Source organism: Mandrillus leucophaeus, unplaced genomic scaffold (assembly GCF_000951045.1).
Source record: "Mandrillus leucophaeus isolate KB7577 unplaced genomic scaffold, Mleu.le_1.0 Scaffold169, whole genome shotgun sequence".
NCBI classification, from domain to species: Eukaryota; Metazoa; Chordata; class Mammalia; order Primates; family Cercopithecidae; genus Mandrillus; species Mandrillus leucophaeus.
In genome coordinates, this window is record NW_012101687.1 from 4,772,573 (window position 1) to 4,799,513 (window position 26,941).

General features: G+C 40.6%; 2 protein-coding genes across 3 annotated transcripts; one reads left to right on the plus strand and one right to left on the minus strand.

Annotated features, from left to right (window-relative positions):
* Positions 1-1,749: 1,749 nt before the first annotated feature.
* Positions 1,750-17,764, plus strand: CCT2 (chaperonin containing TCP1, subunit 2 (beta)). 2 transcript variants are annotated; one of them, XM_011976616.1, is made up of 16 exons: positions 1,750-1,957; positions 2,673-2,747; positions 3,157-3,222; positions 3,921-4,032; positions 4,342-4,418; positions 4,557-4,669; positions 5,444-5,646; positions 7,999-8,099; positions 8,932-9,059; positions 9,464-9,567; positions 13,135-13,254; positions 13,618-13,746; positions 13,948-14,051; positions 14,296-14,395; positions 16,064-16,205; positions 17,489-17,764. In XM_011976616.1, the coding sequence occupies exons 1-16, from the start codon at positions 1,793-1,795 to the stop codon at positions 17,517-17,519; spliced, it is 1,770 nt and encodes a 589-aa protein (XP_011832006.1). In that variant the 5' UTR covers positions 1,750-1,792; the 3' UTR covers positions 17,520-17,764. The 2 variants fall into 2 exon arrangements, with proteins under 2 accessions (XP_011832006.1, XP_011832008.1); XM_011976618.1 differs by lacking the exon at positions 1,750-1,957 and adding an exon at positions 2,095-2,423.
* Positions 17,765-24,116: 6,352 nt separating this feature from the next.
* On the minus strand, positions 24,117-26,711 carry LRRC10 (leucine rich repeat containing 10). The gene has a single exon (XM_011976619.1). The coding sequence runs from the start codon at positions 26,389-26,391 to the stop codon at positions 25,552-25,554; it is 840 nt and encodes a 279-aa protein (XP_011832009.1). The 5' UTR covers positions 26,392-26,711; the 3' UTR covers positions 24,117-25,551.
* Positions 26,712-26,941: the final 230 nt, after the last annotated feature.

Genomic DNA, 26,941 nt, shown 5'->3' on the forward strand with positions numbered 1-26,941 from the left:
ATTTGGGATCGGCCTAGGAAAGTACATTTCCTGAAAGAAGACCAAGTTTTCCTACAAAGAACAGAAAATTCTTGGGAGACTTAAAAAAACAATTTGTTCAGCCTGAACTCCCCCTTTTCACGTCGGACCTGAGGAATACTGTAAACCAGGGTCAGCAAACTTTTTCTGTAAAGAATTAGATAATAAATGTTTTAGCATTCGTGTGCCCACACAACCTGTCGTGACTACTCAACTCTGCCACATAACTCTGCTCTTGTATTGTGACAGAGTAAACATGCATGGGTATGCCCATGGAGTCCAACGAAGCTTTACGGACACTGAAATATTAATTTCACAGAATTTTCATGTGTCAGGAAATTTTTTATTTCTTTCAACCACTTAAAAACGTAAAAACTATTCTTAGCTCTCAGGCCATACAAAAACAGTTGGCAGGCTGGGTTTGACTCCTCACAGCTTGCCAACCCCTGGTGGAAATCAACCCACTTAGAGGAAATCCAAAGGGTAGAAACAACTAAAAATTGAAAATTCCTGTTAATGTTAGCAATGTCAAAAATCCAGGAGACCCCAGCTATTCAGGAGACTGAGGCAGGAAGATTGCTTGAGCCCAGGAGTTCCAGGCCAGCCTGGACAACATGTGAGACCCTGTCTCTAAAACAAAACAAAACAGAAAAAGAAAAATCCAAGAGCTTGGTTTTTGTTTGTTTGTTTTTGAGACAGAGTCTCACTCTGTTGCCCAGGCTGGAGTGCAGTGGTGTAATCTCGGCTCACCGCAACCTCTGCCTCCCGGATTCAAGCAATTCTCCTGCCTCAGCCTCCTGAGTAGTTGGGATTATGGGCATGCGCACACCACGCCCGGCTAATTTTTGTATTTTCAGTAGAGACGGGGTTTCACCTTGTTGGCCAGGCTGGTCTCCAACTCCTGACCTCAGGTGATCTGCCAGCCTCAGCCTCCTGAAGTGCTGGGATTCCAGGCGTGAGCCACCACGCCCTGCCAAGGAGCTTGTTAAGTGATCAAAGGGAGAAAACAGGGTATCAGTAGATGACAGAAAAATTTTTTAGAGAACAAATTTTGCTTTAGACATCCGTCAACTTAAAGAAAGTAGAAAACTGTCTATAATAAACTGAAATATTTGGGACTGATCTTGATGTCTGCCAAAACATGTAAGAGTGTCAAGATCAGTCCCAAATATTTCAGTTTATTATAAACAAAGACTAGTAAGTCGTCTCTACTATAGGAGGAAAAAAAAAAAACTGAAATGCAAAAATTCCTGAAAATGAGTAAATAGGGCAAAGATAAAATACTATAAATGTCTCTGTCAGTTCACAAGACCTTAGCCTGGACAGTCAACGTCCAGTTAGAAATAACGTTTGAAAATTCAGTATGAGAAAAGGAAGTCCTCTTCTGTAATACTCAGTAAATAATGTTTAAAATTAACATAGCAATAATATTATCTGGGAATATGATAGTAAATAGCTCCCCCAAAAAACTGAAAAAGTTGAAAGTAGTTTTCCTGGAGACAGGAAGTGGTGAGGTAGGTAAATTATGGTTTCATTATTGGCACATAACACTGAACTGTGTACATGTGTGATTTTAACACAAATGTTTAAGGATTAAATTTAAGAAAATAAAGTGTGAGCAAGAACTCCATTGCTATGGCAACCCGTGCAGCAGCCGCCTCTTTGTTCTTGGGTTGTTCCTCTCTCAACCGCCCAATTCCTCCGTCCTCGAGCGGCGGCCACGCCCCCTCCAGTGTGAAAGGCTGCGTTTCCGGCCCGTGGGGCTCCAATCAAAATGGGACGCCTGCTGGCGGTAACGGCCAGCCGGAGGGACGCGAAGGCCGGGGCCCCGCCCCCGACAGTAGGGTGTGTGACGTCACTTCCGGCTTCCTTCTGTCTGCTGGCCCTGAGCACGAGCTGTGAGGGGATTCACTTGTGTGCGGAACTCCTCGGAACTATGGTGAGCCTGACCTCCCTGTCTCTTGCCCTGCCCCTGCTTCCCCGTGCTCTTGGCACCCCACTGCTTCCTCTGTCCTGCTGGGGTTGTAGGCTCCGTTTCTGGCTTTCCGGCCCGCCGCACATGGTGCGAGCCGTGGGGCGTGCGGCCTGTGCCAGGCCAGCCGGTGGAGCCCACCACGAGGGGGAGGAGTGGACCGCAAAGCCAGCGTCTCCTTCTGCCCAGGCCTTTGCATAGTCCCCGGAGCCCAGGCCCGCGCCTCACGCCAAGCGAAGAAATTTCTAGTGTGGGACCCGCCCCGCCCTCCCTCTAGGGGCGGAGCCTGGAGCGGCGGGGCCAGAGCCACCCGGGGGTGGAAGATGGAGGCCGCGTTCCCTCGCCCGCATGGCAGGCGTCCCCTCGATGGCAAAAAACCCCTCCCTGCCTCATTCTTAGTTCAAGATCGTCTTTTGTCTAGCCATAGGTAACTGTCAGTCTCGCTGGTGTATAGTTTATACTCCTGGGGCCTTGTAGATCCGAAAAGCCATGTCGCTCTCCTACAAGTCCCTCTCTCCCACTTAAATGCCTTCTCCGATGATGGAAGCTTCATTTGTTTGAAAACATTATTGTAAATGAGTTTTCTCTTAGATATCCACTTGTAAGACAAGTGGAAGGCACCTCAGTGTATGTGTTAGAGTATTGGTACTTAAACGAAATGCCTCTTGGTTTTCTTTTTTAGGCATCCCTTTCCCTTGCACCTGTTAACATCTTCAAGGCAGGAGCTGATGAAGAGAGAGCAGAGACAGCTCGCCTGGTAAGCCTTGTTCTAACTTTTGTTTTAAAGATAAAACTGGAGGCCAGGTGCGGTGCCTCACTCCTGTAATCCCAGTACTTTGGGAGGCCGAGTTAGGCGGATGAACTGAGGTCAGGAGTTCGAGACCAGCCTGGCCAACATGGCGAAACCCCGTTTCTACTAAAAATACAAAAATTAGTCGGGCGTGGTGACGGGTGCCTGTAATCCCAGCTACTTGGGAGCCTCAGGTAGGAAGATCGCTTGAACCCAGGAGGCGGAGGTTGCGGTGGGCTGAGATCGCACCATTGCACTCCAGCCTGGGCGACAGAGCAAGACTCTGCCTCAAAAAAAAAAAAAAAGTAAATAAAGATAAAACTGTACTTGAAGACGGTAAAGTTGATTCTGATAATCTCCTTGGTTTTTACTCCAGACTTCTTTTATTGGTGCCATCGCCATTGGAGACTTGGTAAAGAGCACCTTGGGACCCAAAGGCATGGTAGGAAAAATAGAAAAGTTTTATGTTTTAATATTGTTTTAGAGCCCTTAGTGGAAATATAATTAATAACAAACATTTTAAAATGCTTTTTAATCTTTAGAACGTTTAATTATAAAAGACAAGTATGTTCTTAGTAAAAATCAGAGTCCCCAGAATCACCATCCCCAATCCTATGCCCCTCCTCAGTGACAAGTAGTGTTATAATTCGCATGTACTACTACTAATTTTCTATTTATGTAGAATTATGTGTACTTTATTATGTATTTTGTACTCATATAATAGATACTGTATTATAAAACATAGGTACTATTTATCAATACTGTTTTGTAGCTTGGTCTTTTAAATTCCTTTCAGTGTAAGTAGATAATACTGCCTCCTCTTTAACTGTCAAATATTATCTTGTACCTTAATTATTTTATAATTTAATTATGGCTGTACTGATAGTTTCTTTCCATTGTTTTTGCAGTTAACAGTGTTGAAACAAAAACTAGTGTCTCCCTGTGCTTCTGATGTTTCTAGGGGTAGATACCACGGTTTGGTTAACATGGTGTATGTATTGAAAACATTTGATGGATGGATACCACAAAATAGCCATCCAGGGTGTTGATAACACTAGCATTGTATGAGAATACTGATTGAACCATGCATTCTTCAAGATGTACTTATATCTTAACTTGAACCAATTATGTTCCCTTTAGGACAAAATTCTTCTAAGCAGCGGACGAGATGCCTCTCTTATGGTAACCAATGATGGTGCCACTATTCTGAAAAACATTGGTGTTGACAATCCAGCAGCTAAAGTTTTAGTTGGTAAGTCTGAATATACTTTTTCACCAACCTAATAATACTATTGGTTAACATTTTTGAAATAACTTTATAAATAGGCTGTGTTGACCAATTGTACTGTCAATTGATGTCCACTGGGTTTTAATTATCATTGTTAAAATACAAGCTTCAGGAGTGCCATATATTGGTGGTAAAACTGTTACATTTCAGACCTCAAAGTTCCAAAGAATTTTTTGTATGAGGAACCTTGATAAGTTTAGATTGGTAGTGAATATTTTTGGAGAATTTAGTAAGCAAAGAAGCAATTTTGAGTTAACTAATTTCTTTTTCTAGATATGTCAAGGGTTCAAGATGATGAAGTTGGTGATGGCACTACCTCTGTTACCGTTTTAGCAGCAGAATTATTAAGGGTAAGAGCAACTGAGCAACTCTTTTTCCTACTGTTTTTGAGTATCAGAGGTAATCAAGTCCTTACTTCCTCCATCTTTACTGTTGAGGAGTGCTTAATAATTTTCTATTTATAACTTTTATTTTATAACTATTAATAGGAAGCAGAATCTTTAATTGCAAAAAAGATTCATCCACAGACCATCATAGCGGGTTGGAGAGAAGCCACAAAGGCTGCAAGAGAGGCACTGTTGAGTTCTGCAGTCGATCATGGGTTGGTACACCAAAGTACTACTGTTCTAAACATTTAGTGTTCTTTCATAACATGCTTAATGCAGGTAGAAAAATTGTCTTCCTTGAAACCAGTCCCTGGTGCCAAAAAGGTTGGGGACCACTGTTTTAAGGCATTTTTACTAATTTTCCCATTTGCAACTGTATAATATTACTTGTTTTTCATATTCTTTTTATTTATTTATTTATTTTGAGACGGAGTCTCGCTCTTAGAGTTTCCCAGGATGGAGTGCAGTGGTGTGATCTCGGCTGACTGCGACCTCTGCCTCCTGGATTCAAGCGATTCTCTTGCCTCAGCTTCCCAAGTAGCTGGGACTACAGGCATGTGCCACCATACCCAGCTAATTTTGTATTTTTAGTGTAGATGGAGTTTCACCATGTTGGTCAGGCTGGTCTTGAACTGACCTCAAGTGATCCACCCTCCTCAGTCTCCCAAAGTGCTAGGATTACAGGCCACCCTCCTCAGTCTCCCAAAGTGCTAGGATTAGAGGCGTGAGCCACTGTGCCTGGCCATTTCTCATATTCTTGCCAATATTAGATTTTTGCTTGCTTGTGTGCTGTACCCCACCCCCCCCTTTTTTTTGGCATTTTGCCAGTTTGGTGGGGAAAATAATTTGTGTTTCTTGATTACTGCTGAGGTTTAATTCTTTTCTTATAGCTTACAAACTTGACCAGTTAGGGTAATACTATCTATTGACGTGAATAGATAAATTTTGAAAAGTAAGGTTAATATGTGTATTTGGTTGGTTTTATTTAGTTCCGATGAAGTAAAATTCCGTCAAGATTTAATGAATATTGCGGGCACAACATTATCCTCAAAACTTCTTACTCATCACAAAGACCACTTTACAAAGTTAGCTGTAGAAGCAGTTCTCAGACTGAAAGGCTCTGGCAACCTCGAGGCAATTCATATTATCAAGAAGCTAGGAGGAAGTTTGGCAGATTCTTATTTAGATGAAGGTATGTATGAATGTCAGATACAAGAAGCTTTGATTGGATGCTGAGGGCTGAATACTGAGTGAATTCTGTTTTGGGACCAGTGACACTTTACAAAGCCAGTGAACTTGAATTTAAGGACATACCATATGTGCAACCATTTTTGTCATTTCATTGACTGTACTTCTCTTCCCACACTATTCCAGCATTGTTGATGATCTCTAGAGTTTACTTAACTACCATGAAGTTATTTGCAGTCTCTGATAAAGAGGAAATGTAGTTTTCTTTTGCTAGAAATCATTTATTCTCAAATGGTACTTTTACCAGGATTATATGTGTATTCTCCAGGAAGGGTCTGGGTCAGTCATATCATTGTGTTAGCTGGTTGTCGAGGATGTACAGTTGACCATTGAACAACATGGGTTTGAACTATGTAGATTCACTTAACGCAGGTTTTTTCAATAAATATAGTCAGCCCTTCGTGTCCGTGGTTTGTGCATGTGCAACCGAATGTGGATGGAAAATGCAGTATTTGCAGGATTTGAGACCCGTGTATATAGCAGGCCAACTTTTCAAATCTACTGGTTCCAGTCAGCCTGGAACTTAAGTATGTGTGGATTTTGGTGTGTGTGGGCATCTTGGAACCAGTATCCCTTGTATACTGGGGGATGACTAGTTTTTTTAGAAAAGAATTTAAAAAAAATTAACTAGTAATTATGTATGTTTATAGGGCAAGAGGATCTAGTTCTTAAAGAGTGATAAATGAGACATAACAAGTACTGTTTTCTTAGTAGTACATTTTTGTTTATAGAGTGAAGTTTTCCAGATCATCTTCACATTGAATTTACTTCACAAAATGACCTGTCAAAAAGTATAGGCATTCTCGTACACAGAAGGAAAAAAAAGAATTAGATGGTGCTTTATAACTTCTGCTTTTACCAGTGGTTTGGAGTCCTGGTTTTGGTGTATGTTATAGGTCTTGATTTGTTTTAAGAGAATGTCATGATTCTGAAAATACTCTTGGTTAAGTTTATATACAAGAGCTGTGTAGCATTTCTGTTTTTTTTTTTTTTTTTTTTTTGAGACGGAGTCTGTCTGTGTCACCCAGGCTGGAGTGCAGCAGCATGATGTCGCCTCACTGCAACCTCTGCCTCCTCAGTTCAAGCGATTCTCCTGCCTCAGCCTCCCACGTAGCTGGGATTAGAGGCATGTGCCACCATGCCTGGCTAATTTTTTTTGTATTTTTAGTGGAGACTGGTTATTGCCGTGTTGGCCAGGCTGGTCTGGAACTCCTCACCTAAGGTGATCCACCTGCCTCAGCCTCCCAAAGAGTTGGGATTACAGGCATGAGCCACCACGCCTGGCTGCTGTGTAGCATTTCTAATAGGAGCATTACAACAAGAATAGTAGCACAAGCAGCACCATTCTTGAATGTCTGCTGTGTACTAGGAATTGTAATAGGAACTTTAGTCATTTAGTCATCAGGACCTGGTGAGTGAGGATTAAGTTCACTTGAATAGAGTAGAAAACCCAAGATAAAGGTGGCTTCGTAAGAGAAAAGTTTCTAACCAAAAAAGGCCTGGAGAGGTAGGTGGTACTGGGTTTGTATGATGGTTCCAAAGCGACAAGACTAGGCTGGTAACTAGCACCTCTGCCACTGGTTACATTCCTGTTTTACAAATTAGCATCTCTGGTTGGATAATTTGTCCAAGGTTATATAGCCAGCAGCAGGGGCATGAGTGGGGTCAGGTTTATCTGACTCCATTGTCCATGGTTTTTCATTTTTACCACCAGCCTCAATACCTGAATCTTCAGTTTTTCTCTTGTGGTGGTGATTTCAAGCTAATAAAAGTGGACTTAACCTGTTGTCTTTATTTTGCAACCCATACAGATGTGGGTGTAGTCTATATCTGAAACAAAAGTTTCAAAATACTGTGTAATTTTACTGTCTGTACTGTGTTCTCATATTTCCTGTTTCATATATTATTTTTTAAGTAACCCATTAAATGAATTTTGTAATAACTCTTCTAGTGGGATGCTTTATACCAGGAGTGTCCAAGGAAGAGAATACAGTCATGGGTTCCTAGTTTCTGTTTCTGGTTGGGCCAGTAAAGCCCCTTCCTCATCCCTCTTTTCTTATCACTAGAGACAGAAGCTAAAATCCATGGCTTTCAGGCGCTAAAAGCCTAAAACAAAGCAAAACAACAACAGAATAAAGTGGGTTGGACAAGCTTGCTTTTATACCTTCTAAGAGCTTGGTAAATTGGACTTAATAGCTTCTTTGAAATAGTGATATGATAAAGCAGACAGCTTTATAAGATTTACTAAGGCTGCTTTGAAGTATTAAATATGATACTGTTCTTATATTTATTGTAGGCTTTCTGTTGGATAAAAAAATAGGAGTAAATCAACCAAAACGAATTGAAAATGCTAAAATTCTTATTGCAAATACTGGTATGGATACAGACAAAATAAAGGTATGTAACTGTACTTTTTAAAAATTCAAATTGCTGGCCAGGCGGAGTGGCTCACTCCTGTAATCCTAGCAGTTTGGGAGGCCGAGGCGGTGGATCATCTGAGGTCGGAAGTTTGAGACCGGCCTGACCAACAAGGAGAAACCCTGTCTCTACTAAAAAAAAAATACAAAATACAAAATTAGCTGGGCGTGGTGGCGCATGTCTATAATCCCAGCTACTTGGGAGGCTGAGGCAGGAGAATCGCTTGAACCCAGGAGATCGCGCCACCGCACTCGAGCCTGGGCAACAAGAGTGAAACTCTGTCTCTAAAGTCTCAAAAAAAAAAAAAAAAAAAAAAAAGAAAAAAAAATTGCTGGCTTCTATAAACTCAGGAATCAATTGCACTAAAAAGCTTGGGATAGGTGTCTATTGTATATATACACATGTATATACTTTTTGATAGATACATTGGTAAAAATTTTGAGATATGCTATGGGACTCTTTAAAAAGAGTAATGAGGACTGGCATGGTGGTTCACGCCTGTAATCCCAGTACTTTGGGAGGCCAGGCAGGCGGATCACAAGGTCAGGAGTTCGAGGCCAACCTGTCCAGTATGAGATGGTGAAACCCCATGCTACTAAAAATACAAAAATTAGCTGGGCGTGGTGGCGTGCACCTGTAATCCCAACCACTTGGAAGGCTGAGGCAGGAGAATCACTTGAACCCGGGGGGTGGAGGTTGCAGTGAGCCGAGATTGCCCCACTGCACTCCAGCCTGAGCAACAGAGCGAGACTCAATCTCAAAAAAAAAAGTAATGAAACTGATGCTCTCTTTATGCTTTTCTTTGTCTTAGATATTTGGTTCCCGGGTAAGAGTTGATTCTACAGCAAAGGTTGCAGAAATAGAACATGCGGAAAAGGAAAAAATGAAGGAGAAAGTTGAACGTATTCTTAAGCATGGAATAAATTGCTTTATTAACAGGTCTGTGCTTGTAAGAAAGGATTTTTTTCTATGAAAGTTTAAGGAATACTTTATATTTACTTACGTTGAATTAATGATTTGTTAGGAACTGCCTTACATAACTTCACCTAAATTATGGATTTTCATAATTTGTAAACTGTGATTTATGCACACTTACAGTGGCCAGAATTATGGGATTGATTTATACAGTTACTATAATAAAAAGAACACCTGTTTTCAATGCTAGTAGTGGATGCATTAGTACTGTAATTGATAAATTCTGATTATACAGGTAAGAAATGCAATCTTGTTCTAATTTGCATTTCTTTTACTTGTGTGGTAAAAATGTTTACTTGTTTTTTAGTCTAATGTAGTTTATCTTGTAATAGTTTTGAGCATAATGTTTTCATATATTTTATTTACAGGCAATTAATTTATAATTATCCTGAACAGCTCTTTGGTGCTGCTGGTGTCATGGCTATTGAGCATGCAGATTTTGCAGGTGTGGAACGCCTAGCTCTTGTCACAGGTATGGAAAAAAGGTATTGTTTTTTTAACAAACACAATAGTCACTCTTGGATTTATTATTTGTTACTATATGCAATTCATTGTTAAGAAATCAAAGGAAGGAGTTTAGAATTTCAACAGTTATTCTGAAATCTATACTCTTGGATATCTTTAATTTAGAAATGCAGATACATTACATTTACTATACCAAATTATATACCACGTTTGCTGTAGGTATAGATTTCTTTCATTGTGTCACTGTTTTAAGGGTAGATTTTTGGCTGGGTGCACTGGCTCGTGCCTGTAATCCCAGCACTTTTGGGAGGCCGAGGCAGCCAGATCGCTTGAGTTCAGGAATTTCAGACCAACCTGGGCAACATGGCGAAACCCCATCCCTACAAAAAAAAAAAAAAAAAAAAAAAAAAAAATTGGCCAGGTGTGGTGGCGAGCGCCTGTGATCCTAACCACTTGGTAGGCTGAGGGATGAGACTGTCTTGAGCCTGGGAGGCAGAGGCTGCAATCATGGCGATCGTGCCACTGCGCTCCAGCCTTGGCGACAGAGTGAGACCCTGTCTCAACAACAGCAAAAAAAAGATAGATATATTTTTTCTCACAAACCTGTAAGACCATTGTTAAAATCTGAACAAACTAGAGCTTTAAAAAGTCTTAAGTCTATTTATATTTATCTAGTTTGTTCATTTGTTTTTATTGCCAAGTAAGTAGCTGAATCCTTTGTGTCCTTTGTAGTAGTACAGTTATAATAGGTAACCTTTATTGAACACTTACTGTATGCTGAAGAGTGAGTCAAGTACTGAAACATTACTTTTATTAATTTTTTTAAGTTTCTGAAAGTAATAAAGGTTAGCATAAGTGAAACAGTCAACATTGTATAATGGAAATTAGTATACCTCAATACCCTTTAAAAGAAGTATGAGTGATATAATTCCAGTTGAGTCAAACAGAAACTGTGTTTGTAAATCAGACATGTCTGTCTATATCAAAATGACATAAGAGTTCAGGCTGGTTGCAGTGGCTCATTCTTGTAATCCCAGTGCTTTGAGAGGCCAAGGCAGAAAGATTGCTTGAAGCCAGGAGTTCAAGACCAGCCTGGGCAATATAGTAAGACTGTCTCTACAAAAAATTAGCCAGGCGTGGTGGCACATGCCTGTAGTCGTCTACTTGGGAGGTTGAGGCAGGAGATCTCTTCAGCCCAGGAGTTCATGGCTGCAGTGAGCTATGATCACATCACTGCACTCCATCCTAAGTGACAGAGCAAGACCCTGTCTTTAAATTTAAAAAAAAAAAAAAAAAATGTAGCTTGTCTGCTCTTTATTGTGGTAACTAATGGTTTAAAAATTTTTGTTTATTAAATGTTTATAGATTTAGGAGTATAAGTATAGTTTCGTTAATGGTTTTCATAGTAAACTCTAAGCCCTAGAAAACTAAGTTTAACAGATTTTTCTAGATTTTAGGTCCTTGAAAATGAATGAATAGGTTGGAAAGTGGGTTTGGAAATGGGAATTAAGGAGAACTGGAGACATGGGTTATGAGTTGTGAAGTCAGTAGGGCTGCCACATGGTTTGGAACTGCCATGATTATTAGAAGAAATTATAGTGTACTAACCTTTGGAGAGTGGACTTGGTCTCATCGCAGAATGATCTCTTAAGACATTTTTTTAAATCATTTGAGAAGCATAGTCTTCCTCTAACCAAGAGACATTTTCTTCTAATTACTTGAAGTGGGTTTACCTGCTTTAAAGTCCTTCAGGAGCCGCTGCATACTTGATACTTTAAGGCGACAAATAAACAAAATTTAAGATGCTCATGTTTGTGTAATTCATTCTTTAGTTCCACAAAATAAAGATGTAAGAGGCCGGGTGCGATGGCTCACGCCGGTAATCCCAGCACTTTGGGAGGCCTAAGTGGGCGGATCACAAGGTCTGGAGTTTGAGACCAGCCTGGCCAATATGGTGAAACCCTGTCTCTACTAAAAATACGAAAATTAGCCAGGCGTGGTGGTGGGCGCCTGTAGTCCCAGCTACTTGGGAGGCTGAGGCAGGAAAATCACTTGGACCCAGGAAATGGAGGTTGCAGTGAGCTGAGATTGGCGCCACTGCACTCCAGCCTGGGTGACAGAGCGAGACTCCATCTCAAAAAAAAAAGATGTGAGAAGTAAATGGTAATATATTGATGGGATAAACGTATCGAACGTATCGTAAGGTCTTGACATGAAATTGCTGTATATACCCAGAAGAATGTTTATTTAAAGTACACCAACTATACGTCTGTGAAGTTGACCACATGGTGGCTCCCATCCTTAAAAGCTCAGTAGTTGTCAAAGGTGTTTGATAACATTGGTTCTTGCAGGTGTCATTAAATGTCTTGAGCTGGGCATGGTGGCATGTGCCAGTAGTTTCATCCATTCAAGAGACTGAGGCAGAAAGATTGCTTATGCCCAGGAGGTTGGGGCTGTAATGTGCTATGATGGTGCCTGGTGAACAGTCATTGCACTCCAGTCTAGGCAACATAGCAAGACACTGTCTCTTTAAAAAGAAAGAAAAAAAGCCTTACATGTAGAAGGATGAAGTGAAAAGTTTCATAAGCTAAGTTAGTGTTGTTTTTGGATATGACATCTGAAATATCTGTTGTGTCTCACATCTAGAACACAAAGCAGTCTCAGAATTTTCTCAGCCAGAAGTAAAAAGAACTTTATACAAGTTATGAGTATAAATTAGTAGTTTAGAAGACCAGAGTCTTTATGAATTTATTGTAAAATAAATAATAGGGCATTGACAGATTTATCAGTAAGGAATAGGAAGAGAAGGGTTGATTGATAATATATGCAGTTCACATTATGAAAAGAGTAGTCAGCTAGAGAAAAGAATTTTGAAATGCAAACCTGACTTGCTTAGTTAGGAAATAGGGAATGAAGTGACTGACCTGTTCAGTTTACAGCATGGAAGATGGAGGGAAAATAGGAATAGAAATGAGACATAAGGACTAAAATTAATTTGTTCTTGTTAAATTTGGTCTGGGAAATTCTTAGTATGCATTTCTTTTTTTTAGGCCTTAGGACATTTCATTTGTGAGAGAGATACCAGGTGATTATTAAGCAGTTCATGAAGTGTATAGTGGTTGACATACAGGACAAATATTTTCATGTCTTGTGCTGGGAATTATAGATTGGATTCAGAAGAGAATCTGAATTTCAATTCAAAAGTAACTGCTTTAAGACTCAGTTTAACCTTTGGGAGGTAGTATTGTGTGTGCTTATAGATCTGAAGCCAGACTGCTTGGGTTTGAACCCCAGCTTTTTATGTTCATCCTAGTTGGGTAACTTTGGATAGGAAAGTAAACCTCTTGGCCTCATTTTTATCGTGTGTAAAATGGATGATAATGGAGCCTATCCAAGAGGATTGTTTTAAAGATTAATTAGTCAATATGAAGTATTTAAAGAGTGCCTGGTATATAATAAGCAATCAATCTTTAAAATGTTAAACACATCACCTATCATTATCCATTACTGCTTATTAGAAAACAGGAATTTTAAGCCTACCGTGCATTTAGCTAATAAATGTTTATGTTTATAGGTGGTGAAATTGCCTCTACCTTTGATCACCCAGAACTGGTGAAGCTTGGAAGTTGCAAACTTATCGAGGAAGTCATGATTGGAGAAGACAAACTCATTCACTTTTCTGGGGTTGCCCTTGGTGAGTGATTATATAAATCCTGGTTAAGGTGTCTAAATTCTTGCTAGGCTCTGTTGAAGTAAAGGCTATTGTAATTACTAGAATAGTGTATCTTACAAGTCTCAACTCTTCAGAAGCATGATACATATTTTGTTTCAGTCTCTTGAGGTCAATCTTGTATTACTGTGTCTTTGTGAAAAGTGCATGTTCAACATAGTTTTTTTCCTTGATAACTTAAAACCATTATGAACCTTGATTGTTGGAGAATGTATAATACAGGAAGACAGATCAGCTTTCAGAACCCAGTAATATAACCAACACCTGTATAAATAATAGAAGGCAAACTTTTTGTCCCTAAGTGGTCACTGTGACTTTTAATTTTAGGTGAGGCTTGTACCATTGTTTTGCGTGGTGCCACTCAACAAATTTTAGATGAAGCAGAAAGATCTTTGCATGACGCTCTTTGTGTTCTTGCGCAAACTGTAAAGGACTCTAGAACAGTTTATGGAGGAGGTAAGCATTTAGAAAATGTTGAATGTATTTTTATTTCTTGAAGTACAATATAAGTCATAAGTGGTTTTAATGGTTCTTATAGAAACTTTATATTGCCTTTGCACTAAATTTTAAAATGCTTGGCATATCTTAAAGTCAGTAATTCAGTATCTTGGAGACAACTAAGTTTTACAATATTTTGTTGGAAATTTTAATCTATAGGCTGTTCTGAGATGTTGATGGCTCATGCTGTGACACAGCTTGCCAGTAGAACACCAGGCAAAGAAGCTGTTGCAATGGAGTCTTACGCTAAAGCACTGAGAATGGTAAGTTAATCAGAATGAGAGATCTGAACTTAAGTTTTGTGGTTATTGATAGTTTTAAAATGAGTAGAAAATAAACTGGTTAATACTGCTTTTAAATTTAATTCTGGAGTTTCTCTTCTTCGAGAGCAGTAATTGAAGCAGATATTACATTGTTTCTAAATGCATAATTTTAAAAAGCTATCCTAGTTAGGAGTAAATCAGTGGTTCTTAGAGTGAGTAGTTACTTGTTTTCTTCATTTCATAGTTGCCAACCATCATAGCTGACAATGCAGGCTATGACAGTGCAGACTTGGTGGCCCAGCTCAGGGCTGCTCACAGTGAAGGCAATACCACTGCTGGACTGGGTAAGCAATCAAGGGGAACTTTGTGGCCGTTGTTAAAAGTAACTCTTTTCACCGGCCCTTTTTTTCTTTTGGAGCATAAAGAGTTAACGATAACCAACCATATAAAAGACTCTTCTGCTTTGTCCTCGTAACTATTATATGTGCTGGGAAAATGTGTGTGACTTTATATGCTCAGCATTTCCCAAACTTTGTTATTCCATAAGACATATAAAACTGATTAGAAGATTTGTAACTATTTGGTATATAATGACTATAGGATTTAAATATAAACAATACTTACACTCTGGAAAATAACATAAACTATTATGTTGCTTATACAATCAGTATGAACTCCTAATTTCATAGTAAACTTACTGCGAGATAATCTTGAGTACAGATCACAGATCTCCAGTCCATAGATAAGAGTGGCCAATGAGGCAGATTTAATTCGTATTGAAAAACTTTCTGACAAGCTGTGCTGGACATTATAGAGTAGTCTTAAGAAGATAGATAATCCTGTCATTGAACCAGAGGGAGCACCAGTTAATCTGTGAGAAAGTGAAGCAGGATTCTCACAAGAAGAGAAGTTGTGTAGATGACTTCTGAATTTTCTTCCATTTGTTTTTCTTTTTTTTTTTTGAGACAGAGTCTCGCTCTGTCTCCCAGCCCGGAGTGCAGTGGCCGGATCTCAGCTGACTGCAGGCTCCGCCTCCCAGGTTTACACCATTCTCCTGCCTCAGCCTCCCAAGTAGCTGGGACTACAGGCGCCCGGCACCTCGCCCGGCTAGTTTTTTTGTATTTTTTAGTAGAGACGGGGTTTCACCTGTTAGCCAGGATGGTCTCAATCTCCTGACCCCGTGATCCGCCCGTCTCGGCCTCACAAAGTGCTGGGATTACAGGCTTGAGCCACCGTGCCCGGCCCCCATTTGTTTTTTATTATTTGACATTGTTGTCTTCTAATTAATAGGGTGACCAGTTGACATTATTATTATTATTATTATTATTATTATTACTGAGACAGTGGTCTTGCTGTTCCCCAGGCTGGAGTGCAGTGGCACCATTATAATTCACTGTGGCCTTGAACCCCTGGCTCAAGCAGTTCTCCTTCCTCAGCCTTCCAAGTAGTTAGGGCACATGCCACAATGCCTGACTGAATTATTTTTATTTTCTTAAGAGATGGGGGCGATCTCACTATGTTGTTCAGGCTGGCCTCAAGCAATCCTCCTGCCTCAGCCTCCCAAAGTGTTAGGATTATAGGTGTGAGCCACTGAGCCTGGCCCCTTTTATTTTATTTGTTTATTTTTTGAGGTAGAGTTTTGCTCATGTTGCCCAGGCTAGAGTGTAATGGCATGATCTCAGCTCACTGCCACCTCCGCCTCCCAGTTTCAAGTGATTCTCCTGCCTCAGCCTCCTGAGTAGCTGGGATTACAGGTGCCCACCATCATGCTCGGCTAATTTTTATATTTTTAGTAGAGACGGGATTTTACCATGTTTGCCAGGCCAGTCTCCAGCTTCTGATCACAGGTGATCTAAAGGCTTTCTTTGAGCTCATTTGTAGGCATATCCACCTACTGAGTAAAGTAGTTGGGTGTCCTAATTTTATTAATAACAGGATTAAGTTTTATTATAAATCATTAGAGATGTTTTGATAGTTAAAACTACTTTTTAGTAAACATTTTTTCTTTTTAGATATGAGGGAAGGCACCATTGGCGATATGGCTATCCTGGGTATAACAGAAAGTTTTCAAGTGAAGCGACAGGTTCTTCTGAGTGCAGCTGAAGCAGCAGAGGTGATTCTGCGTGTGGACAACATCATCAAAGCAGCACCCAGGTACCCTAACACTTTTCTCAGAAAAAATTATTAACAGCAAAACAAAAAAATTAGGGAGCTGTGTTCATTTTATAATTAGAGTTAATGAAAAGCAGAGACAGTTTTGCCTGGATAAAAGTATTATGTAAGTTATTTAAAATATCACAGCTCTTAACACTTAAGCCAGAAAAACTTAAGAGGATGGGCAGCTGAGGTAGCTCTTAGGATTGAAAAGGCACAGAAAGAGCCATGCTTGGAAAGGTCAAGTACTGAGGACAATAGATGCTGTGATGCATTCTATTGTCTTTAAACAGAATTATAGCAAAAGGAAACTGAGTTCTGTAACTAAAATGTTCTGATTAGGGGCAATGTCATTTAGCCACACCTACTCCCAGAAATCTTCACAATAAGTCAGTACCCTCAGCCACAATTGAAATACACTTAAAAAATGTGTGATACCTTGTTTGGTCTGATACTGTTTTAGAGATTAGGTATCTTTTATTAGCAAATTCTGAGTAATTTGCAGTAAAGAAACTTAATTTTGTTTAACCCAGCCTTCCAAACTTACCAGACAATGGGCTTCTTTATCATGTTCCTTATTAATCTCCAGAGGACTTGTTTTTCAGATCAGTGCCCTGTGACAGCTGCTTCATAACTCTTTTGACAGTGGTTAGCATCCTAGTCCCTCCATAAGCTACTAAGGTTGAAAAGTTTATCTCTTTATATGACCCCTGTATAATGCTGTACTCTTTGATCTATTCTTAAGCTTCTTCAGCTTCTCTTAACTGTTGTGTTTGCCTCTAAAAGCAGTGTTTCTCAAGCTTTAGATCCTTGAACAAGCATTAAGTAGAAATTTACTAGTACCCTTATCCCATCTTTCCAAAAGATTGTTCTATGCCCCCTTATTGTATGGTCACCAAAGAATAAAAGATGAAAATAAAAGGTGCTGCTTCTTGGTGGGGGTGTCTGCAGAGTCCCAAAGCAGAACAGTGTTGATGTGCTAGGGCATCACACGGAGAGGGGCTGAGTGGCTAGCTCAGTCTCGCCTAAAGCCAGCAGTCCCATTGCTGTATAACCCATTAGTCCATGACATAACCTGGTCACCTCTTAAAAGCCCAACTTCCAATACTGCCACATTGGGAATTCAGTTTCAATGTGAGTTGTATAGGGGACACACATGCAAACCATTGCAGAGCTATAACAGTTTTAGTACAGGATTCTAGTTGTGTTTGTATTTAGTATAGTACTTCGGATAAAATCATGCTCTTCATTTTTCACTGTTGACTTTTTTCTTACTTTCATAGGAAACGTGTCCCTGATCACCACCCCTGTTAAGCATTCCCACGTGCTGTTGATCTTTGGACCAGTTTCTAGCAAAGTTGTGTTTGAAAGGTAGTCTCTTAAAGAAGACTGTGGAATCTGTTTATTGGTGCCCATTTTGTATCCTTAAGTTTGGCTATTTAGCTGACCTTCTCTTTAACATAGGTCTAATTTATTTGCCGTGTCATTTTCCGTACAAATCAGTTGATTTAAAAGTTCATTTCTCATACTGTGCATTAAAATAAACATTTGAACAATTACTTGGTTCTTATGTCTTATATGTGTGTATTCTGTTTGAACTCTACTTAGTGAAAATTAATGATTATTTTAAATATGGCATTTTCCAGCTTAATGATTGGCCATCTACATTTTTGAAATAATTATCTTGATTAATATAAGCCCAAGTTAAGTGTGATAAACACACTATATATTAATCTTTTGATTTTGTTGCTGGGCCATAAGAACCCTCAATTATGGCCAGGCGTGGTGGCTCATGCCTGTAATCCTAATATTGGGAGGCCACGACAGGTGGATCACTTGAGGTCAGGAGTTCAAGACCAGCCTGGGCAACATGGTGAAACCCCATCTCTACTAAAAATACAAAAATTAGCTGGGCATGGTGGTGGGCGCCTGTAATGCCAGTTGCTTGGGAGGCTGAGGCAGGAGAATCACTTGAGCCTGGGGGACAGAGGTTGCAGTGAGCCAAGATCGCACCACTGCACTCCAGCCTGCGTGATAGTGAGACTCCCATCTCAAAAAAAAAAAAAAATGTAAATTTTACTACCCGTTTAATTTTGTTTAGTGAAAATGCCATAAACTAGTACTCATTTAATTTTGTGTAGTCTAAATGCTGTCTCTTGCATTGGAAAAAATTACAATGCTTTCTGTGATGTGATTTTTTTTTTTTTTTCTGTTTTTTGAGACGGAGTGTCCCTCTGTCCCCCAGACTGGAGTGCAGTGTGGCGCGATCTCGGCTCACTGCAACCTCCACCTCTTAGTTTCAAATGATTCTCCTGCCTTAGCCTTTCGAGTAGGTGGGATTACATAGTAGTCTGCCACCATGCCTGGCTAATTTTTGTATATTTAGTAGAGACGGGGTTTTGCTATGTTGGCCAGGCTGGTCTCTATGTTATATGATATCTTTATGCTTGAAAAAGTCATATTAAATGTTGCAAGATGATGTGCTCTAAGTACTTTTTGTTTTTTTGCTTTTTTTTTTTTTTTTTTTTTTTTGAGACAGGATCTCATTCTGTCCCCCAGGCTGGAGTGCAGTTGTGTGATCACGGCTCATACGGCCCCTATCTCCTGGGCTCAAGCGATTCTTTCACCCAAGTAGCTGGGACTATAGGTGCATGGCATCATGCCTGGCTGATGTGTGTTTTTTTTGTTTGTTTGTTTGTTTTTTTTACTTGTAGAGACAGACTTTGCTGTGCTGCCCAGGCTGGTTTTACAGCACCTCTTTCCAATGCTTTGTAAGGTAATTTCTCTAAAAAGAGTATGGTTAGACTTAAGTATTGTTACTGATTGGGGTTTTTTTTTTTTTTAATTTTTTAATTTTTTTTTTAATTTAAAGGGTTTTTGTTTTGGGTAAGTGGATAAGAGAATGAGAACGGGTGTACGTATGGACTGAGTTCGCTGGTTTAAAAGGCAGCTCTAGATTTGGAGGCTGTTACTGCATCAGTATGTAGCAGAATAGACAAGAAGTAAGAGCCCAACAGGTTGAGTTTTTATTGGACAGCTGTGCTAACATGGAGGGACCTTCCCATAAAGGAGCAAAGGATTTTTAAAGAAACACTGATAGACCAAACATGTTTTTGTTTCAGGGTCAGGGGAAAAGTTGAGACATCTGAGAATTTGTCTCAATATTTTAATATTTGTAGATGAGATTAAAACTAGAAAAATGTGACATTATCAGAATTACACTGATTGAATAGCAATACCATCTGCTGTGTGGTTTTTTTTAAGTGCTTTATCACACATTAGTTGTGATCCTCACAACTGACATAGGTGGAGCAGGAGAGCATATGAGAGAACCCACAAAGGATGTGGTGGGACAGGTGAGTTTATCCTGAGGGACCAGATGGCATGGAGTTACACGTATTTTCTTAGGTACTTAGGCATACTTTCTCCAAAGACCTTAAAACAGATTGGCCAATGAAGAAGTTTAGAAAAGTAAAAATATGGAAACTACTATATTCAAAAATATAGCCATACCTTGCCTTCATATATTCTGAAGCCCTTACTGATTGTTGTCTTTAGAAAAATCTCAAGTTCACAAATAATCTTTTCAGTTTCAGAGGTAAGTATGACCTAGACCTAACTCCTGTTAACGGTTTTTTGTTTTTTTTTTTTCTTGAAACGGAATCATGCTCTGTCGCCTAGGCTGGAGTGCAGTGGTGTGATCTTGGCTCACTGCAAGCTCCGCCTCCTGGGTTCACACCATTCTCCTGCCTCAGCCTCCCAAGTAGCTGGGACTACAGGCACCCGCCACCACACCCGCCTAATTTTTTTTGTATTTTTAGTAGAAACGGGGTTTCACCGTGTTAGCCAGGATGGTCTCGATCTCCTGACCTTGTGATCTATCCGCCTCGGCCTCCCAAAGTACTGGGATTACAGGCCTGGGCCACCACGCCTGGCCTGTTAACGGTTTTAGGATGGAGTTTTTACAATTTTAGATTTGGGGTACATGTGCTGCTTAGTCACAAGGGTATTATGTGTGATGATGGGGGTTGGGCTTCTAGCATATCCATCACCCATATATTGGACACCGGACCCAATAGGTAACTTCAGCCCTCAGGCCTATCTTACCCTCCATGCTTTGGAGTCCCCAGAGTCCATTTTCTCCATATTTAAGTCCACGTGTTGCTTTTGTTTAGTTCCCACTTAAAAATGAGAACATGTGATATTTGATTTTCTGTTTCTGTGTTCACTTAGGATAATGGCCTCTAGCTCCATCCGTGTTGCTGCAGAGGACATTTGTTTTTCTTTTTTATGGCTGTGTTGTATTCCATTGGTGTATATGTACTACATTCTTAAAAGTCCAATCACCTTTTGGTGGCTTGTGGTTGGCTTTGTGATTTTGCTACTGTAAATAGTGCTGCAACTGCAGGTGTCTTTGATAAAATGATGTCTTTTCCTTTGGATAGATACACAGAAGTGGAATTGCTCGGTCAAATGGTAGTTGTAACTTTATTTCTTTGAGATACCTCCATACTGTTTTTCATAAAGGTGGAGCTAATTTACATTCCCACCAACAGTGTATGAGTGATGGAAGGAGTTTCTTTTAACTCAGAAATAGCAAGCATGGAAGTAGTGAGTTTTTGTTTTCACAAGACTTGTGACCTGAAAGTAGAAATTTGGAATGGGTCTAAGTGCTTAGGAGCTTAAAATCTATCCTAGTTAACCTTCAGTTTTTCTCTGAGGAAGGATAATTTGGGTTTGTTGTTTTACACTCATCAACCCCAAATCCAGTCTTCCCCTGCTAGCTGCCTTGCTCACAGCTCCCTGTGGATTGGTTTTCTATTGCTTTAACTGAGGATGCACTGGCAGGAGATGGGGACAGAATCTATTCTCTTCCTGCCTTTGCTCTTTGTCTCTGGAGGTAACTGCATCCCTGCAAGACCTGCTACTATATCTTTGTTAGGCAGCACCTCTACCATGGCTCTTAGCTCTTAATGGATTTGGGAAACGGTGTTTTGTTTTGTTTTGTTTTGTTTTGTTTTGAGAAGCAGTCTTGCTCTGTCGCCCAGGCTGGAGTGCAGTGGCAGGATCTTGGCTCACTGCAAGCTCCGCCTCCTGAGTTCACGCCATTCTCCTGCCTCAGCTTCCTGAGTAGCTGGGACTACAGGCGCCCGCCACCTCGCCTGGCTAGTTTTTTGTATTTTTTAGTACAGACGGGGTTTCACCATGTTAGCCAGGATGGTCTGGATCTGACCTCGTGGCCCACCTCCCCTCGGCCTCCCAAAGTTCTGGAGTTACAGGTGTGAGCCACTGGGCCCGGCTGAAACGTTTTACCCTGTTCGGTCTTAAGGTGATGACAGCTGCTGCAATTGTGTCTGGGTTGCTATTGTTTTTTTCCCCCACTTAACCCTGTCTTCACTAAAGTCTCTCCATGTAATCACATGGGGTGAATGCAGTTTCTTGCCAGGGCTCTGAATAATAGAAGTCAACAAAATACTCTGTACAAAACCCTGTATAAAAGTCTGCCGTGTGCCATATTAGCATATTAGGTCAATAGAAGATATAAAGAGAACCTTTTTAAAAATCAAAATTACTATAGAACTTTTCAGATTCTCAATATGAAGACTAAAGATAACCCTGATTTCATTTATGATTTTAAAATTGTGAGCAGTATATAATAGCACTTTTCAAAGGAGTATTGAAAAGATGACATGAATTAACCTGAGGAAAGTACCTGGCCCGGCCTCTGGCAGCGCTCCACGTGTCAGCCTTTCCTCCTGTCCCATGGGCTGGGTACTGACAAAATCTCCCATCTTCAAGAAGTGTGGTGGAACTGTACAAGGCACTGATGATTCAATGGTAAGACCTGCTTAGTGTTTGCCAGAAGTGGACAGTCCATAAGGAAAGAAAGGCATGCATATCTTGTTTTCAAATAGTAGTAGTATCCTTTCTATGGTACTGAGATGACAAATAGTGTGCTTAAAAACAAACAAACAAAAAATGAGCAAAAGGCAGAGTAAAAGTATCTAACAGGACCCATGTCTTCAGTCACATGCTTCCTGCCCCTTAAGAAAAGATTTAATGCCAAGAAATAGTCCCATGTTTTCAAGTACTTTGGTGATTAAGTTAATTCTAGAATAATAGATAAGGATCAAAGTATATTCATTTAGAAATTTGCAAATGCATCTTTGGTAATCATGTCTGTGTGTTTTCCTATTTTGGTAAGCCAGGAACATTTGACCAAATTGTGGTTATATCTCTTATATTCAGGACTTTAGATATTATGGTTGAAAATTTTCTGAAGGGAAAATAGCTTTGTTGTTCTATTGCCACTTTTTTTTTCTCCTGCAAATCATGGGATGCCACTTTTTTTTTTTTTTTTTTAAAGCAAGGAATTACACTTGCTTTTAGGGTAAATATAGGTGTTGTGCTGCCTGGTATAATACTTAGTAAAAGAACATTTTATGTAAACCTTCACTGTCACATGCCAGGCACTGTTCTATGCATTTTATACACAGTAATTGGTTTAATCCTTACAGTGCCCTGCTGAAACTGTTACCATTTTACTGATGAGGAAACTGAGGCACACAGATGATAACTGACTAGTTCTTGGCAAGCCTGGGATTTGAACCCAGGTAGTCTGAAGGGCCTTATGCTACATTGCCCTATGTACATTGGGCAAGCCACTATGCTACATTGCTTAGCCACTATGCTACATTGCTTCTGGTTCACTGTGTTGGATATGTGCCTGTAGTTTGAGTTCAGTTGCTTATTAGGGCACAAACCCACTTTTAAGTGTAAAATTACAAACTCTAGAGATGTTGTATTTTAGGACAAAATAAAGAAGCAAACTTGGTTGCTGATTCATTTCCATTGATTCCATGTTAAAGATTTCAGTTGGCATCACTCTTATTTATGGACTCTAAAATCCTATGTAAACTTCTGGAAGACCTTTTCCCTTTGATGCATTAACACTTTGAGTTTCAAGACTTAAAATCGGAGCAAAAGAGTTACATTTGGTGCTTCAACATTTTCTTATTTTACTTTTCAACATTTCCAGAAAACATTAGAAGGGTTATAGAAATGTAAGTATGCATTTATATACTTTATAAAATTGATTGAAATCCTACAGTGAAAACTTTTGGAAAGCAAATTCAACAGCAAACACTTGACCGTACCATTTGAGAAATGTCTGTTGTGTATTGATTGTTTTAGAATAAAACAGCTTGATTATGGGCCAAAATGTTTATAATTTGACTGCTGATTCAGACCAGTTAGCTCTGTAGATGAGAGTTCTGTATGGATCAATTGGCTTCACTCTGTTTTATGGTTATAGTCTGCAACTACAGAATGGCCGATTAATCTTGGGAAGGGGAAGACAGGGTCAAAAGAAAGTCAGCAATCGATAAACCTTGCTATAGATTAAGCTTAGAATGCAAGTTCTGTTGACAGAAGTTTCTATCATCAGCTGAATATAATTTGGCTTCTGTCATTAGGAATGAGATAAATCCTAACTGTCCAACAGAAATCTGGGCTTGTTTCTAAAGGAGTTAAATATGTTTGACCTGAAAGTTTAAACCTATTACATTAAATGATTAAAGGGGCCTTTTTTTCACTGTCTGATCAATGGGTTGCAAATGCTCTGCAGATGGGAGGTGGCAGTAGGAAGGAATTATGCAATATCATGGAAATTTCTCTTCCTTTAGTTTAGCAGGAAATATTTCTGGTAGGAAGACATACATGAAAATAGGTCTGTTGTGTAATGTCATTTTAGAACCAAACTTTGTTGGGTTAAGATGCTTTTATGGAAAAGGTCCTTTTAAAAACTTGGTACTGTATGTTTTAGTTAAGATGACACTTTTTGTGTCCTTGTTTGCTGAAAAGGTTCAAGTACATAAAGAATTGTGTTATTAAATCACCCACTAACAACAATTTCTTTAAAGTTTATATATTTGTGAGAAGGTCACAATTTACATACTTTCAAAAAACAAAATACCTTGGTTTATACACTGTCAAAACAGTCTATAGAAATCAAAACACACTGAAACAAAGGCAGAGATACTAGGCGAAAGAGGCAGAGACTTCCTATATACACTACAACTTGCTATTCAAATTTCAAAGTACTTGTTTCAAGTGATCACATTTCTCACCTACTACCTTTAAACTAATATGCTTCTGGAAATGTGGTTTTCCTCCAAGGACAGGGATTCAATTTAGCTCAGCTCTGGCTCATTAGTGTGAATAAACAGAAGGGCTTTGCTTCAGGGAGGTAGACAGGAATCACAACAAGGCTTGACTTTAATGAGACTGCATTGCCACAGAGGTTATCTTTTCCAGATGACTTCCAACATTGTCAGTGACAGTGAACTGTTGGGAGCAGATCTTGGCTCAAACCTTTAGGGAAAATGAACTAAATCAGCATGAGCCATTGTCAAGTTTAAGGTGACAGCTGAAGGCTGTGTGTGGTGGCTCATGCCTGTAATCCCAGCACTTCGGGAGGCTGAAGCAGGAGCATCGCTTGAGCCCAGGAGTTTGAAACTAGCTCGAGCAACATAGCAAGACCTCATCTCTACGAAAAAATTAGAGACTTAGCCAGGTGCGCACATCTGTAGTACCAGTTACTGGGCAGGCTGAGGCGGGAGGAAGGCTTGAGCCCAGTAGTTAGAGGCTGCAGTGAGCCATGATTGTGCCACTGCACTCCAGCCTAGTAACAGAGCGAGATCTTGTCTCTAATAATAATAAAAGGGGCAGCTGGAGTCCACCAGAGGTATTGTCCATCAGGGATCTTTTCAGCAGGCACTAAACTGCTGGGAAGAGTTTCATCTTGAGCCTTTACAACAACAAACAACTTTTTTCTGTGAATCTGACTGATTGCCTAGGTAGAAATGTCCTTTTCAGTGGCCTCAGTGATACATTGATACTGTTTATGGTCATTTACAGTAAAGAAAATATGTCCTGCAAAGGGACAGACCACCAGAATATTTAATTCTATGACAAATACCTTAGTTGAGGAGCTCATGAGCCTCATGACCAGTCACTTCTGGAGAGTGCAGGAGTTCAAAGTGTCCCAGCCCTTTTTGCTCTTCAGTGTTTCAAAATAATCTGCATGGAGAAGCTGTTTTCTTGCAAACAAGAATTCTCTGGATTCTCATGCCATCATTGGCACACAACTCCCCTCTGGAAGAAGAGCTGTTGGCCAGAAATATTTTCTCAGTGTGATTTATGGCATTCCACCTGGCTGTCTCCATCAGTGTCTACTAGCAGAGCCACCCCCAAATGACCCAGAGCCATCCTTTCCACTCCAATGGAGAGGCTTCCAAAACATGCTGCAGTTGAGTCCCTGGCACTGACTTGCAACTGAAGCTCCTCAGGAGTTGGTAGGAAGAAGTGGAGGAGGTGGGACTGGTGCCTGTAGCTCCTGGCTTTCCTCTCTGACCAACGCATAGCGCCTGGCTTTTCTAGGGTCAGGCTCTGGCGTCTCCTCTGCCCATCTCCCCACACGGCGCACACCTTTGGCCACCTTGGGTGCATTCCTGCAAGGATTGTGGTCATAGATGACCAGCTTCAGACTTGACAGATGGGCCAGGCTGGGGAAGTAACGGATGCTGTTCTGGTCCACATCAATCACCTCCAGGAAGGGCATGTGAAGCAGCACAGCGGGGAAGTCAGTTAGCCGGTTGCCCGAGAGCCAGATGGTCCTCAGCTCCTGGAGGCGCCGGAGCTGGCCTGGCAGCAAACGCAGGGCATTAGAGCCGGCATGCAGAGTCTTAAGGAGACTCAGCTCACAGACAACCTCTGGCAGCTGGGTGAGGCAGTTGGCCTCGATCCATAGGGTCCTGAGGTTCTGGAGCAGGCTCAGCTCACTGGGGAGGTCGCAGAGTTTGTTGTTGCCCAGGTAGAGGATGCAGAGTTGTTTCAAGGTGCACACCACTTGGGGCAGAGCCTTGAAGTTGTTGAAATCCAAGGCCAGAATCTGCAGGTTCTGTAGCTGCCCCAGCTCCGGAGGCAGGCTGTTGAGGTGGTTGTCGCTCAGGTAGAGCTTGACCAGCTCCCTGAAGGAGCACACGTGCAGCGGGAAGCGGCGTAACTGGCTCCCACTCAGATCCACCATCTTGTCCAGCGGCATCTCATGGAGGTCCCTGACCACATAGTTCTGGCAGCAGTCAGCAGGGATGAAGGCCACGAAGGCCCTGATGGTGTTCCCCATGCAGAGGCTGGGGGTATGGTGAGCCCCAGAGGACCAACTCACGGAGTGGGGCTGGCTCAGCTGACTGCTCTGGGGCCTATCCTACCCTCCCATTATAACTTGGGGATTGCATGACAAAAGCCAGTCACTTTGACAGAGAAAAGTGCTCCTGATAGCAACTTGAGTGTCTGGTGACAGCGCAGCAGTCCAGCAGGGGCTGGGAGGCCATGTCTGACTCACATGCTTGCCTTTAATCACCTAAGCCCCAATCCCCTTTATCAACTTTTTTTTTCATTTCAAGCTGAAAATAGCTTTGCTGTTTTTTCCCTAATGATAAAATATTAACACATCACATAAAGGTGTAAAAGAAGAAAACAAAAAACACCCATAGTTCTATTATGCAGAGATAAATACTGTATACATTTGCGTGTATCCTCTAGCCTTTTTGCTATAAGTAATCATTTGTTTTTTAAAATTGCAATTTAGGAGCTTTTTTTTTTTTTTTTTTTTTTTTGAGACAGGGTCTCATTCTGTCACACAGTCTGGAGTACAGTGGTGCAATCTTGGCTCA